The following is a 14,659-nucleotide window of genomic DNA, read 5'->3' on the forward strand; positions in this document are numbered from 1 at the left end:
GCCCAGGGACTCAAAGGGCATATGCACCCGCTTTAGTCGATCTAAGGGTCCTATGGTTTGAAAGAATGGGCCACAGGCGCTTGTGCGTCCCCTTCAGTAATACAGATAGCACTGGCTCACATGTAGCCCCAGCACTATCTCAAGAGGGTGCTACCTCATTTGCATGGGGTCACGGGCAAATGAGGGAATCTCTTTGCCTCTGCTTCGGCACTGTATTGTGGACATGGGCACAAAGACAAAGAAGCTGTCAGGAGGCGCACTGAAAGTCGTCACAAAAAGGGGGAGCATCCCTCTCGAGGGATCAAAGGCAGTCCCAGGGACCCCTCAGACATCCTCTTGCAGGCAGACAGTCACTCACTCACCTGCATGCATGGGATTCGCAAATCCTTCTTGAAAGTGCAGGCGAGTTGCCGCCTGCACTGTGAACCACAGCGCGGCTTTGAAGCCTCTGTATTTCACTTGAAAACACTGCCCCCAGTGCAGCATTAGTTTGCGGCTGCCCTGAGGGCAGCGCATTCCACATAGTAGAACACACTTTCCCTGTTTGCACACAGCGTCCCTGTTGGAAAGCGTGCCTTGGCACAAAAAGGCAAAGTGCGCCCCTATCATAACACGCAGGTAGGTACACCTACAATGGATTTATTTCAAGAAACAATTCAATTGTTCAAGGTAGTTTTGGGTAAGTTCTTGTTCAAGTAGCTTACATTAGAATAAATCAAATAGTCAATTAAAAGAAATGACATTAAATTGTCTGAGTCAATCCTCAAACAACATGAAACGAAAGAGAGAAAAGAAGAAACACAGGTGTGTATATTCAAACAAAATTTAGTATTAATCAAGAATTCATTCGTATAGGGTACATAAACAACAACACAATGTAACCAGAAGTGATGTTTACATAAACTATAAAAAATCCTTCACAGTCACATTTGTGAACACCTTTTTGAAAATTCTGTTTAAGGCAATCTATTGAGTATATATAAAGCAACTATTGCCTCTCTTTCATTTGAGCAGAAAATAGGTGTCAAATCGACGTTTCGGTCTAATATTGGCTTTGTTCTTTAGACCATCTTCAGGACGTAGAAAACGTTGTTTAAAAAGACCCTTTTGATTTAATGGAAATCTTATTAATATTAACAACTGCAGTATAGTTCAACTGGCGGTTGGATACATCCAGCTTTGAGGATTTATATATGCTAGACCTGGAGACCAGCTATTTACGGACGACTGTGATGTGTGCTGCTGGTGAAAAAGTCGCCCGGATACTGACTTACAGATTCCCTACTGGTTTATAATTTGAGAGACCGCGAACAAGGTTGCCGTTTTGTTAATCAAGTGACCGCAAATAACAGTTCTTCACGTCTAGCACATATAAAATAAGGATCCTGTTTAACTATCAGGCACAGATTTGCTACTGATTTATACATTGAGAGACAGCAAATAACGCTGCCGGTTTGTTAATTGAGTGACCGTAAATAGCTAGTCTCCACTGGTCCTAAAGGGGTTGATAAGTGTATCACATGGTGAGGTCGCCCTAACACACCATATAATACACCCTATTTCCTCACAATAACTATTAGTGTTGATTGCTTCTCCTTACTCCAGATTTCCTAGTCCTCATTTCCCTCTCATTTTTTGCTCTGTCTCCACTAATTTTCTTTCCTTCATCCATCAAGACATTGGATCATTCGTTCTGTGTCGCCTTTCAACACACCCCAAGCTCAGACCTTTCTCTTCATCCTTGCTTGAGGTCCTTGCTGCCAAACATTCCTTTCTTTTCTCTTCCCTCTTCACCCTTTTTTTTTTACTCCTTTTTACCCATTGAACGGGCAACAGATTCCTCTCTTGCTGTAATGTTCAGATGCGCTTAGTGTCATTTCAAGTCCTCTGAGTAACCTATCTGACTGAGGATTAAGCCTATCATTCTTTGAGAAAAATGTTGCCCCTTTATTTCAAAGCTGATGCTCGCTCTTTTTGTTTTGAAGGGTCCGATGTGAAGGAGCCAGAGGTCACCCAAGGTAGGCACACTCATGGTTTACTCTTTCTCTCTCATAGCTTAGCTCTCTCTTTCACATAGTATAGCATTTTTTTCTAATGGTTACATAACTGAGATTCCTTAAACTCCGAATTTGAATTCTAATGCTTGTGGTCTTCTTTCAGAAAGGTTTCTAAAACATGATGGATTCTTGATCTGCAAAATCTTTACTAGGTCCACTTTTTAAAAACATAGGATACTTCAATATAATATATTCCCTTCTCTTGTGTTTAGGTTGCAACAATACAATCATGGTTAAATAGCTATATATTATGTGTATTTTATCTGTTGTGTATGTTGTATACATTTTACTTTCTGCTAATTTAATTGACTCCTTGCCTCGCTTTGTGCGAGCTGTTTGATTTTATTATACGTTGTAATGACCTCTGATGCCTCTTCACCAGATTTGTGCTCTATAAATCTCAGTTAAATATAAAATATAAATTGCTGATGAATCAAAAGCAACGTTCTAAATTTCCAGTAAGATTTCGGAATACCCAGTGAGTTGCATTACAGTTCTCATTGTAAAGAACGTTGATGGGAATTTTACTCCCCATATTGGAAATTTGAATTCCTAGTTCTCACTGACTTGGATTGAAATGTAAGTCAATAATAATTATTCATAAGGATTATCATGCAGAAATCCGGTTCACTTGGTGGAACTGTAAACATCATTGTTACTTGATAAGAATGCTTGTGTTTATTCAGTGCTTATTACTGCAGTACGTGCCATTGCTAAGCATTATAAATGGTTTTGTAGCATGTATCTTTTCTGGATTCACATTCTGCGCATTATTCCGCCATTTAGTGGTTGGGTCCGGAATTTATTATATGTAGTATTCCTTTTTCTGTTTTCTCCTTTTTTTGTTGCTGTCCCCAGTAGTCCCCACTGTTTGGTGTTTGTTCTATCCTCCTCTGACATCAGAAGCCCTCCGTGGAAGTCTTACTCTTGGTCTCAATCTTCAGATACTTTTTTTCGCCATCGGGTCTGGAAAGCATCAGAAGATCTCCAATCTGCTCGAGGAATAAGAAGAAGCAAAGGGATTTTTCCTTTGAAGGAAATTAAAGAAAAACTTCAGCATATCAAAGGAAGTGAATTTCTTAAAACTTCAAGCAAAACTCAAAGTAAGAGGTTTTTTTTTCTTGCCTCGAGGGAGAATGCGCAGACAGGAGGATCCCTGCTAGTCATGAAATTGAGAAGACACAGTTTCACTTTTGCCCACAGGGCTACCATAAGGTTGCTCAAAGGGGCAGCAATCAAGTCTGCAATCTTTGCATGACAATGGACCACGATTTGGAATCCTGCAAAGCCTGCCCAGAGTTTAAGGCAAAGACACTGAAGGCTGGAGACAAACCAAGACATGCACACTACGCTATGCAGGGGCAAAAGGAAGCTTTCTCCCTCAAAGATTGGGAGTTGTCAACAGCACGAACAGGTAACTCCAAAAAGATAATGCTGGTTGAGTCGAAAACGGACTCCCAAAAACATAAGTGTGTCTCGGCAATGAAAATCTTGCCGACGAGCCAAAGACAAGGCACAAATATCCCCTCAGGTCCCATACAAAAGATACCGCAGGTGGAAAAACTGCAGAAAAAAATTCAATATCAAAAGACGATCGATTCAGAGATAAAGAGAAGAAGACAGTAGCTGTTCAAGAACAGTAGATTTTTGGACATCGACATAGAAAAATAGAACAACATCTACCCTCAATGCCGAGGAATGTGCCCTCGAAGTTGAGTGCAAGAATAGGAGACTCTAAAGGTGAGATGGCAACTATCTTACAAAAGAAAAAGGAATATAGTGCCTCTTTACAGGCTTTTAGGATTCCATTGAAACCTTTGGTAGAAGGAAAGAGAGAGGAAAAGGATTCTGGGGAATTAGAACCCCCCCCCCCAACACCTGAGCCTCCGGAGGAACAGGAACTCTTATTAAAAAGAAGAGACAGAAGCTTAGAGTCTATACCAGGACACTGATGGATCAGAAGGCATCGAAGACCAGTGGCAGGATCTCAAGGCAGAAACCTCCGAAGAAACCATTGATACCTATCCTTCGATGCCATTGCCTCCAGATGATGTGACTGTACAATCAACTGGTCAAAAAAGCAGCTGAGCGGTATGGAGCACAACTTGATAAAGAAAAGGCTCAGACCTGTTTCTTACTTTAGACACTGATACTGTCACAAAACAAAACCTAGTTCCTCCCAATGCTCCCAAGCATCATGGATCAACTGAGAGAAAAATACAAGCACTCCTCTAAAGACCCAGCATACATCCAGGGCAATGTGGTGGCATACTCAATTATCGTATCCACAGCCATGAAGAGAGCAAATATTCCTGCCACCTCCTTCAGATAGAGAAAGCAAGAGGACAGAAATGATGGGAAGAAAAATTTGAAAGAGGAGCTGCTACTCAGTGGAGAATCGCAAACTCAAATGCATAGCTAAATAGATATTTCCATCAAAACTGGCAGAGTTAATGAAACACCTACTTGAAGAATATCAGAAAAGATAAAAGCCCTAGCTGAAGAGGGAAAAGGCATTGCCAACACATGCCTAAAGTCAGCATTAGACGCTGCAGATACGACTGCAAGACTGTTGGTGACAAGGACAACATTAAGACGCCATGCATGACTACGGATTTCAGGCTTCAAAAACAAAGTGCAGGCCAACATAGTTAACAGCCCTTTCAATTGTGAGCATTTGTTTGGCAAAGTAGCAAATGACACCCTGCAACAAATTAAAAATGACAACGATACGGCCAAGTCAATGAGGGCCCTGTAGTTTAGGAGCCAACCAAGAAGGGAAATTGTCCTGACTTGAAGACCTGCCGGAAGAGGAGGGTTTCAAACCAGGACGCCTCACCAAAGCTTTAAATGCATGGGCCAGCCACAGTCAACATCACATCAGTGGCAATTCCAAACAGCACAAAGACACTCCTTTCATGGTCCAAAAAGAGGAAGACCCTGCAATCAGGAGGGGCGGCAACAACAAAATGATTTACCAAAATTAGCCTTCCACCCACACACAACACCAGTGGGAGGATGAATAGAAAACACCCCCCATGAGTGGAGGAAAGTGACATAAGACAAGTAGGCTTTCAATATAAGCCAACATGGATACTGCATAGAGTTGGAGAAACAGCCACCAACATGATATCCAAAAGAAAAAACACACACAAAGGAAGAGATAATATGTCTCCAACAGGAGTGAAGGAACTGCTACAAAAACAAGCAGCAGAAAAAGTACTTTCCAAGGAGAAAAATCAAGGAGTCTGTTAAACATACTTACTTGCTCTAAAACTACACAAGACACTGCGACCAATACTATAGCTCGGTTTCTTAAACAAGTTTAGAAGAACACAAAAATTCAAAATGACAATGCTACAAGAAGTCATTCCTCAACTCCCAATAGGGTGATTTCATGGCAAACATAGAGCTAAAGGATGCCTATCTTCACATTCCAATAAACCCAGATCACAAGACATTCTTACAGTTTGTGATAATCAAGACACATTATCAATTCAAAGTAGTACCCTTCGGCATAAAGTCGGCTCCAATAGTATTCACAAAGTGTCTAGCGACTGTAGCTGCGCATCTGAGAAGAAAGGGAATACCTGTTTACCCGTACTTAGACGACTGGATGGTAAGAGCAAACAAACCGCCGAAGTGCAAAGAATACATAAGACCAGTGATGACGATACTGCACAAACTGGGATTCACAATACATTCACGATAAATATGGAAAGGTCTGATTAGCTGTACTGTGTAGAAGGATGAGAGGGTATGAATGCATGTATGGTTGCAATGACTATGAAATATGATATTGGTGATACTTTTTAGATATTTAAGCTAATGATATATTGCACATGAAAATGAATATAGATACTATTTTTTGCAAAATAAATGTATTTAATTTGAAAATTCTTGGATCCTCGGTCATTGCTATTGATGCCCCGATGATACTAAGATGAGTAATATTGTAGGAATATATAGTTGCCTAAGATTCTCTAGTACAATTTAGTGATTTGTCCCTGCCTTAGGAGATACATTTGTTAGCAGGGGAAGCCATATACATTTTAACTATGAAGTCTTCACCCAAGCCAGAAGAACAGAAACTCTTTTTGAGAGCGAAAATAAACACAGTTCAGAGGAATGCTTTTCCATGCAAGAAAAAAATACAAACCAAAACGCAAGAAGCTTTCTGGTACCAGAAGGATCAGTCTGACAGTGTGGACTGTGGGGAAATTATTAGGAAAGATGTCTTCATGCATACCACTAATACCCCATGCAAGGCTTCACATGAGACGGATCCAAGAATGGAGACAGAGCAAATGGTCACAAGCGACAAGCGGCTGGGAGGATCCAGTGGTTGTCATGCAAAAAATACAGGAGGAAATGAGTTAGTGGAACTAGACAAATGTAACCGAAGGAAGACTCTTTATGACTACAGCTCCAACACTGACCATTACCATGGACGCCTCAAATATCGGATGGAGAGCTCACATGGGGAAACTCAATGTCAGAGAAAAATGGAACTCACAAGAATCAGTCCAACATATAAACCTCCTTGAGTTAAAAACTGTGTTCATAGCCTTAAAGGCAATTGTGAAAGAAAGAAATACAAATGCAAACAGACAGTAAAAGAACAATGTTTTACCTCAACAATCAAGGGGGAACAAAGTAATTCCCCCTATCAAAGTTGGCACAGCAGATACGGAGATGGGCCATTCAAAGACAGATAACAAGAACAGTGATGCATCTACCCTGATGTAGTGCCCCTTTTTGAACAGTTATTCCCACTTTTGGCCTGGTACATGATGCGATATTGACTGAAAGTGCACTGAGTTCCTGATAACCAGGTCCCCAATGCCAGAGCTCTTTCCGAAAACTGTACAATTGTTTCCCCAATTGGCAAAACCTTTAGCACCCTCCAAGTCCCTAGTAAATGGTACCCTAGTACCTAGGGCCTGAGGTACTAAAGAGGGTCCCTAAGAGCTGAAGCACAAATTGTCCCACCCCTAAGGGACCCCTCACCAAGCACATGCAAGACTGCCATTGCAGGCTGCGTGTCTTGGTGCAGACAAAAGTGAAAATACAACATGTCACACATCCCTGTGTGCCATGTCCCTAACACTCAATGTAATACTTGAAAGTCGCCCTTACAGCAGGCCTGACAGCCCTAAGGCAGGGTGCTTAATATTAATATTACATGTGAGGGCATACCTGTGCTGGTCAGTTCTATTACTGTGGGTATGAGTGAGCAGGGAAGCCTTTTTAAAATGTGCTGGACACTGGTGAAAACGAGCTCCCAAACTATAAGATAGCTTCACTGAAAATAGGGCTGTTTGGTATCAACATCTCATTAGTAAACCCACACTGATGTCAGTGTTGGATTTATCAATACATGCACTCAGAGGATACCTTGGAGGAACCCCCTGAAAACCTACCAGCTTCTGGTGTGCTTGCTGACTGGATTCTGCCAGCCTGCCACCTGAGGCACTGTTCTGACCTCCTAGGGTGAGAGCCTTTGCTCTCAGGAGACTCAGAACAAAGACCTGCCAGAGAAGAGGATTTAACACCCCTCTCACAGGATGACCTGCTGATTAGCCTCCTTGGGCCGGCAAGCTTCAAAGAAGCTGCCGGTTTTGGAATGTGAATCTGGATGTCCTCACAGGACAGGAAGCCACCCGCCTGTCCAGAGTCCCCTTGGCAGCTGGACGGGGTGGGGAGGGGGGAATTGGCTAGTGAGGAAGGCTTGCCACTTCCAGGCTGGTGCCACCCCCAAGGTGAGCTACTGTGAGCTGAACACAATGTTCAAGTCATATGAGCTGTAGATCGCATACTTTTGCATAGATCGTCATCTGGTCTTGGGCTCGGATGTTTGCACTTTGTTATTGTAGAAGTCTTTGTTGTCACGAGATAGGTGACTCCTCCTTTGGTTAGTAGTGCGCATGGGCATCGACTCCATCCTTAGATTGTTTTTTTCCTCATCGGGTTCGGATGTAATTTGCTGCGCTCTGGGTCGACGTAGTTTTGATTCCCCTTTGACGCGCAAAACTCTCACCGCTCGACGGTATTGTTTCGATCGCGATCTCGCTCGAAGCGTATTTGGTTCCAAAGAAATTTCAACTACGGTCGTCGACGTGGGCCGTTGGGCCGATCGGCGCCATCAACCAACATATGGAAAGGACTCCGTTTAAAAAATGCAAGTGTGGAGCTAAATTCCCACACACAGATCTCCGCGAGGTCTGCGAGAATCAACACTGTCAGCCCTGTGGCTTTCAGGTCCAAGAAGACTATACGTGATCGCCATGCTCGACGTCACAAAATGTCCAGATCAACAGTCTCATGCCGGGAGACATCTTCAAGGCAGGCACCGACGATCAGAAACCAGAGACAGGAGATGAACAGGCCAGCGTCTCCGAAGCCGACGAATCGGACTCAGAAGACCAGACAATTACTCCAGGTCAATGGAGCGCGAGTACTGACGTCGACACCCCTGCCCCCAAGAAACAAAAGGCTCCGGTAACACCTTCCCCTTCGGGTCTGGGTCGACACCAAGACAAGACTTCAGAAGCCCCGGCTCCAAAGCCTTCAGGCAGCTCAGGATCGAGCCACGGTGCCGAAAAACCATCTTCGGCACCGAATCATAAACCCAAGATCCCGTCGACGCCAGAATCTTCGGCACCTAAAGAGAAACCCAAGGTACCAGACTCTTTGGCACTGAAGCAAATTCAATCCAAGTCCTCGGAGCCGAAAAAACAGCCTAAATCTTCAGAGTTGAAAAGTCCACCTAAGCAGAAGGAGACAAAAACCCCTCCTAAAGCTAAGGAAGACAGGCCAAAACACCACTCAGAGCCGAAGTCCTCGGCGCCGAAAAAAGACAACGGATCCAAAGAACTTTTCAATCCAGATCCACCGGATCCTAAGCAAAGAACACTCCATATTGACCCTATTACCGGCCAAGTCACCTCCATACCGGCTAAGAGAAAATTGGACTACTCAGAACTACCTGAGATACCCTCCAAGAAAAAAGACTCATCAACCTCACCTATGAGGCCTTTCTCTCCACCTCCACAACCCCCAAACATTATACTCTCCAGCTCACTATCCAGTGCCTCCTCTTTCACCTGCACCACAAGAGGATGATGAGGATGTAGGGGGTGAGGATGAGGACATAGACCCACATCATACAGATACTGATGATAACACCCACAGTACCCCACCTCATGAGTCTTGGGACAATTACAATGTCCCAGATGTGCCTGAGACAGATTTATATCCCTCCAGACCATCCCCCCTAGATGATAATGTAGGGTTTGCACAACGAATAAATAGAGCTGCACCATACCATGGGGTTCAACTTCATTCAGACCCTCTAGAGCAGAGGTCTTCAAACTTTTTTACTCTGAGCCCCCCCTAAGCAAAATGTTTAGAGGTCGGGCCCCCCCTTCAAAACGTTATGGCAAGGATTGGGGGAGCAGAAGGGACATGGCTGCGTGCAGGGAGCAGGGCTTATGAGATGATTTCAGGAATACTTTTTCTATAGCTTATGAACCGCACTAAATATGAGACTTATAAAACAGCAAATGCATCAAACAGAAACAGATATCCCAAACAAACTGCTCCCCATAATTAGGGTGTTGTGAGCCCCTCACACTCTTTGACCCCAATGCAACTATACCTGCTGCACTAATGATAACTGCAGTCCTGAGTAGCAGGCTATCTACTCTGCCTCTTTTACCTCTTCCCCACCATGATGGATCATCACCTCTGTCCTAATGCTTGAAAGGACAATAAGCTCCGATGCCCCTTTTTTAGAGGTAGACAGTCATAATTGTGATGCAATGGGCCCCCCCAAATCCCTGGGCCCCACTACTGCTGCATCTGCTCCTTTATGATAACCAGCAGTGGCCACTTACACACTTGGCAGCCGTACCAGCTTCACTAATGAATGCCCCTCTTAAAAAAACAAAAACACTTATATTGTCCCCTTCTTTGGGGTATCTCTCTGAAGAAGTGGTCTCTGGCCATTTGTAAACATAAAAATGAGTCCGCATACAGTGCTCCCTATTCTGGGCCTTCTCTTTGACAATATCTATGAATCTCGCTCCTTTCCTCTGTCTCCTGGACCATTACTGTGAGGCCCCAAGGATCAAGAGGATTAGGGCTCTGCATCTGAATGCAACCCTGCTGGCCTTCTACCTTGCACCCCATGGACGCAGCTTTCACAAAAAAACTGCAGCTGAGTGGTTAATACTGACTTTGAGATGCCTCTGTCTGAAATTGAAGTGTGTGGTGGTAGTGCAGAAAGTTAAAAAAGAAACCAGCCTTCTTATCCGCTATTAATTGATTGAGTCACTTAAAGCCAGTGCCACTGGAATTATGAGTTCCTGCAGCAGCAGCGTTTTCCACATAATTATCAGTTTACTGCATTTGCTACATAATCTGCAGATTTCAACAACAAAAAACTTGATTCTAGCTCAAACGGAACAAAAGTTACTTAAAGCGTGACAAAGTGTTCCGGACCAGTGGAAAGCCCTTTGCATAGATTGACTGGTAATCTTGTAGTTGCTTACTGCTGTATTTGGGTGTTAAACTGGTACTAATGAGGTGAAATATTTCCCCTGACAGCGTTACCATGAGTTAAAATGACAAAAAATGAAGTAATGCAACCACAAAATGTGGCGCATTGTGCCGCATAATTTACCTTTTCTTGCTGCATAATTTAGTCAAACGTGTCTCATAATGTTGTCCTCTTCTGCTAAATAATTCCAGTGGATCTGCTTAAAGCTTTATGGTGGCAAAGATCTGTTCTTTTTAATATGTAATGTAAAGGAGTTATCAGCTGGAATATTGGAGACACTTACAAAAATGTCTGCATTAGATACAGTTTGATTACTTATTACTAAAAGGTATATTCTGTAAGAACTTGTTTTATCTCAATCACTGCATCATTTTGCAGCAGACTAGCTTAGAGTAGGTGAATACTGATTTAAAATAATGACTTATATATTCACAGTGCTTTCTGCCACAGGCTGGAACCTCACAGCACTATAAACCGGGCCATTGGAATTACGTGGCAGGAGAAAGCCAAATTATGCAGCATGGTTGACTAAATTCTGCAGCAAGCAACGGCGAATTATGCTGCATGTGATAGCATTACTGCGCTATTTTGCTATTTTTACACTTGTTAACATTGTCCTGGCCCTTATTGCCCCTCATAATTACCACATTAACACCTACATATAGAAATAAGCAACAGAAAGGTGACCAGTCAACCTTTAGAATGGGCCTTCCCCTGTGAGGTAACATGTGTTGCTGCATTTTTTAATCTGCAAATTATGCATCAGATGATGGATTATGTGGCAAATGCGGCGGAAAAAACATAACTATGCGCTGTGAGTGCAGGGTGAGCGTGAAAGTGAAGGGTGAGAATGAGGAGTGAGTTGTCTAAATGCAGGGTGAATTCCCAGACACTTGAAGTTAATCAGCATTTTATTGACGGGGCGTAGGGTTTCAGATAGAAGTTAAACTATTGCTATTATGGTATTAATCATGGAATCGAGGGCGAAGGAAATAATGTGCTGATCCTGCAACAAACTTTCAGTCTTATGATTAGGGTTGCCAGCTCATTATTTTGATGTCCCAGATGGTACAAAAATAAACAGTACCTAAAGCCCTATTTTCAGCACTTATCTGTGCATACTTCAAAAAGCAAATATAAAAGTCTTTTAAATGTGTTCTAGGGCTGCCTGAATGATTCATGACTGAAAATAAAGGGAACAGACAAAGTCACATTACAAATGAATACATACGTTTTTATTTAAGACCCTATTTAGTGTCAAAGCAAGGTCTTTGCAGGCTCTTTAAACATACACGGCTGGCATTTTTTCTATTGGCAACACTACGTTATATTCCTTTTCTTGAAATGCCTTCTCACACTACAGCAGTAAATGTAAAATACAATGTAAAAATAAGCAGAGTGGGGGCCCAGGGGGTACTGGAAACAGAAAAGAAAACTAAGCCTCGGTAACCAGTTTCCAAAGGTATGTAAATGTGCCAATGGTCTTTAAAGACCTGTGAAAAACTGAGGCGTGCTGGAGTCTTAATAAGACTCCAGATACTGCCCAGCGAGCCCCCAGCAGCACACCCACTGACCTCTGGCCCCACAGCACTCTTGAGGGCTTCAGAGTAAATGAAGACAGCCTGGAAATGCAGCAAATAAACATCGCTGCACTTCCAGGCGTCTTCATTTACATGTATTTGCAGAGGCCTTTGTGCCCCCCTGGGAACCCATCCATGCCCCCCCAGGGGGCACGCCCCACAGTTTGAAGACCTGTGCTCTAGAGGAATATTTTTTATTAGAGACATTCTCCCAGCCACAAAAAACAACAAATACTCTCCCTATGCTCAAGGGAATGATTAAACATGCCAAATCAATGGGAGCTCTACAAGCAACAACTAGTAGAGGTTCTTTTCATCGCTCCTCTTATAGAGGCTCCTCCATGACCACTGAAACAGTAACCACCTCCTCCACTTATAAAAGCACTCAAACTTCCCCTAACAAAGGTTACTTTAGAGGGAATTACAGAGACAACAACAACAGAGGGAGAGGGCATGGTTCTAATACCCGCAACTCCCCCACCACAAAAGAGTGACTTCCCTCCACTCCCCCCAGACCATTCCACTCCAGTCGAGGGAAGACTATCACAGTTCCTACCTGTATGGAATTCCATCACCACAGACAGAGGGTAAGACAAATTATCCAGTATGGTTACTGCCTGGAACTCAATTCTACTCCACCCCACATACCTCCCAAACAATGTCCAATGTCCCCAGAACATGTTACGCTTCTCAAGCAGGAGGTTCTCTCTCTCCTGCAAAAACATGCAATAGAACTGGTTCCCATACATCATCAAAACACAGTGATTTACTCCCTTTATTTCAAAATTCCAAAAAAGGACGGCACTCTCAGGCCAATATTAGACCTCAGACCGCTAAACCTGTATATACAATCCGACTACTTCCACATGGTCACGCTACAACAGGTCCTCCCCCTGCTTCAACAAGGCAATTTCCTTTCCACTCTAGATCTCAAGGACGCCTACTTCCACATTCCTATTCATCCTGCTCACAGGAAATACCTACGATCTGTAGTGGACGGACAACATTACCAGTTCAAGGTCCTACCATTCGGAGTCACAACAGCACCCAGAGTCTTTACAAAATGCCTCGCAGTGGTAGCATCCCACTTAAGAAGACAACACATTCATGTGTTTCCTTACCTAGACGACTGGCTTATAAAAGCCAAGTCACGCAACCATTGTGTACAAGACACACACAACACAATACAGCTGCTACATAACTTAAGATTCACAATAAACCTCACCAAGTCGCATCTACACCCGTCCCACACCCAACAGTATCTAGGTGCGACAATAGATACTTCCAAAGCCCTTGCATAACCCAACCAGGATAACCAGTATGCAAGCCCTCATAACAAAATTTCAGCCGCAATACTCACTACCAGCTCGAGTGTTCATGCAGCTGATAGGGATGATGGCCTCTTGCATCTTAATCATCTTTTTCGCAAGACTCCAGATGCGTCCATTACAGGAATGCCTAGCACAACAATGGAACCAGGCTCAGGGTCAATTTCAGATCTGGTGTTGGTAGACGGCCGCACATATCGCTCTCTGCAATGGTGGAACATGCAAAATCTTACCAAAGGGCGTCCGTTCTTAGACCCGGTTCCACAAATAGTGCTAACAGCGGAGGCATTGCTCACCGGCTGGGGACCTCATCTCTTAAACCACACCATACAATGTATGTGGACCCCTCAACAAAAGCTCCTCCACATCAATCACCTGGAGTTACTGGCCATATTTCTCGCCCTAAAGTCATTCCAGAAACCTCTCATAGGCAAAGCTGTCCCCATCCAAAAGGACAACATGACAGCAATGTACTATATACAAAAAAAGGGCGGCACACACTCTCTGCAGCTTTCATGAAGCATTTGGAGATGGGCCATTCCTCAAAAAATATACCTCTTTGCAGAGCATCTACCTGGGATTCACAATCAAATTGCGGATCTGCCCAGTCGTCAACAGCAGATTCACGAATGGGAACTTCATCTGCAAGTTCTTCATCTTTTTTTTCAAATGTGGGGCCACCCAGACATAGATTTCTTTGCCACACATTTAAACCACAAAATGCCCAAAGTTTGCCTCCAGGTATCCACACCCATTGTCCAAAGGCAATGCGATATGGATGAATTGGTCAGGAAGATTTGCGTAAGCTTTTCCGCCACTCCCACTCATTCCATTACTGGTGCACAAACTCAAACAGTCTCTCACAATGATCCTAGTTGCGTCAACATGGGCCCGACATCCATGGTTCACAACACTACTGGAACTCTCAGTAGTCCCACACCAAAAGTTGCACCTTTCCCCAAAGCTTCTCACACAGAACCATGGAGAGATCACACATCCAGAAACAGCGCAACTGAACCTAGCGATTTGGCTCCTGAAATCTTAGTTTGGTTACCTCAATCTCCCACCAGACTGCATGAACGTCATTAAAGAAGCTAGATATCCTACCACTTGAGCATGCTATGCAGCTAA

At 43.5% G+C, this 14,659-nt stretch overlaps 1 protein-coding gene across 1 annotated transcript in view; it reads left to right on the top strand.

The window, feature by feature from the left end:
* Positions 1–14,659, top strand: part of LOC146869901 (lymphocyte antigen 75-like) — a 116,794-nt gene that overhangs the window by 17,669 nt on the left and 84,466 nt on the right. Inside the window, exon 3 of the mRNA XM_085640739.1 lies at positions 1,986–2,018. Within this exon, the coding sequence (XP_085496865.1) occupies positions 1,986–2,018 (33 nt within the window). The remainder of the gene's footprint in view (positions 1–1,985; positions 2,019–14,659) is intronic.

Source organism: Triturus cristatus, chromosome 1_1 (genome assembly GCF_964204655.1).
Source record: "Triturus cristatus chromosome 1_1, aTriCri1.1, whole genome shotgun sequence".
Lineage (NCBI taxonomy): Eukaryota > Metazoa > Chordata > Amphibia > Caudata > Salamandridae > Triturus > Triturus cristatus.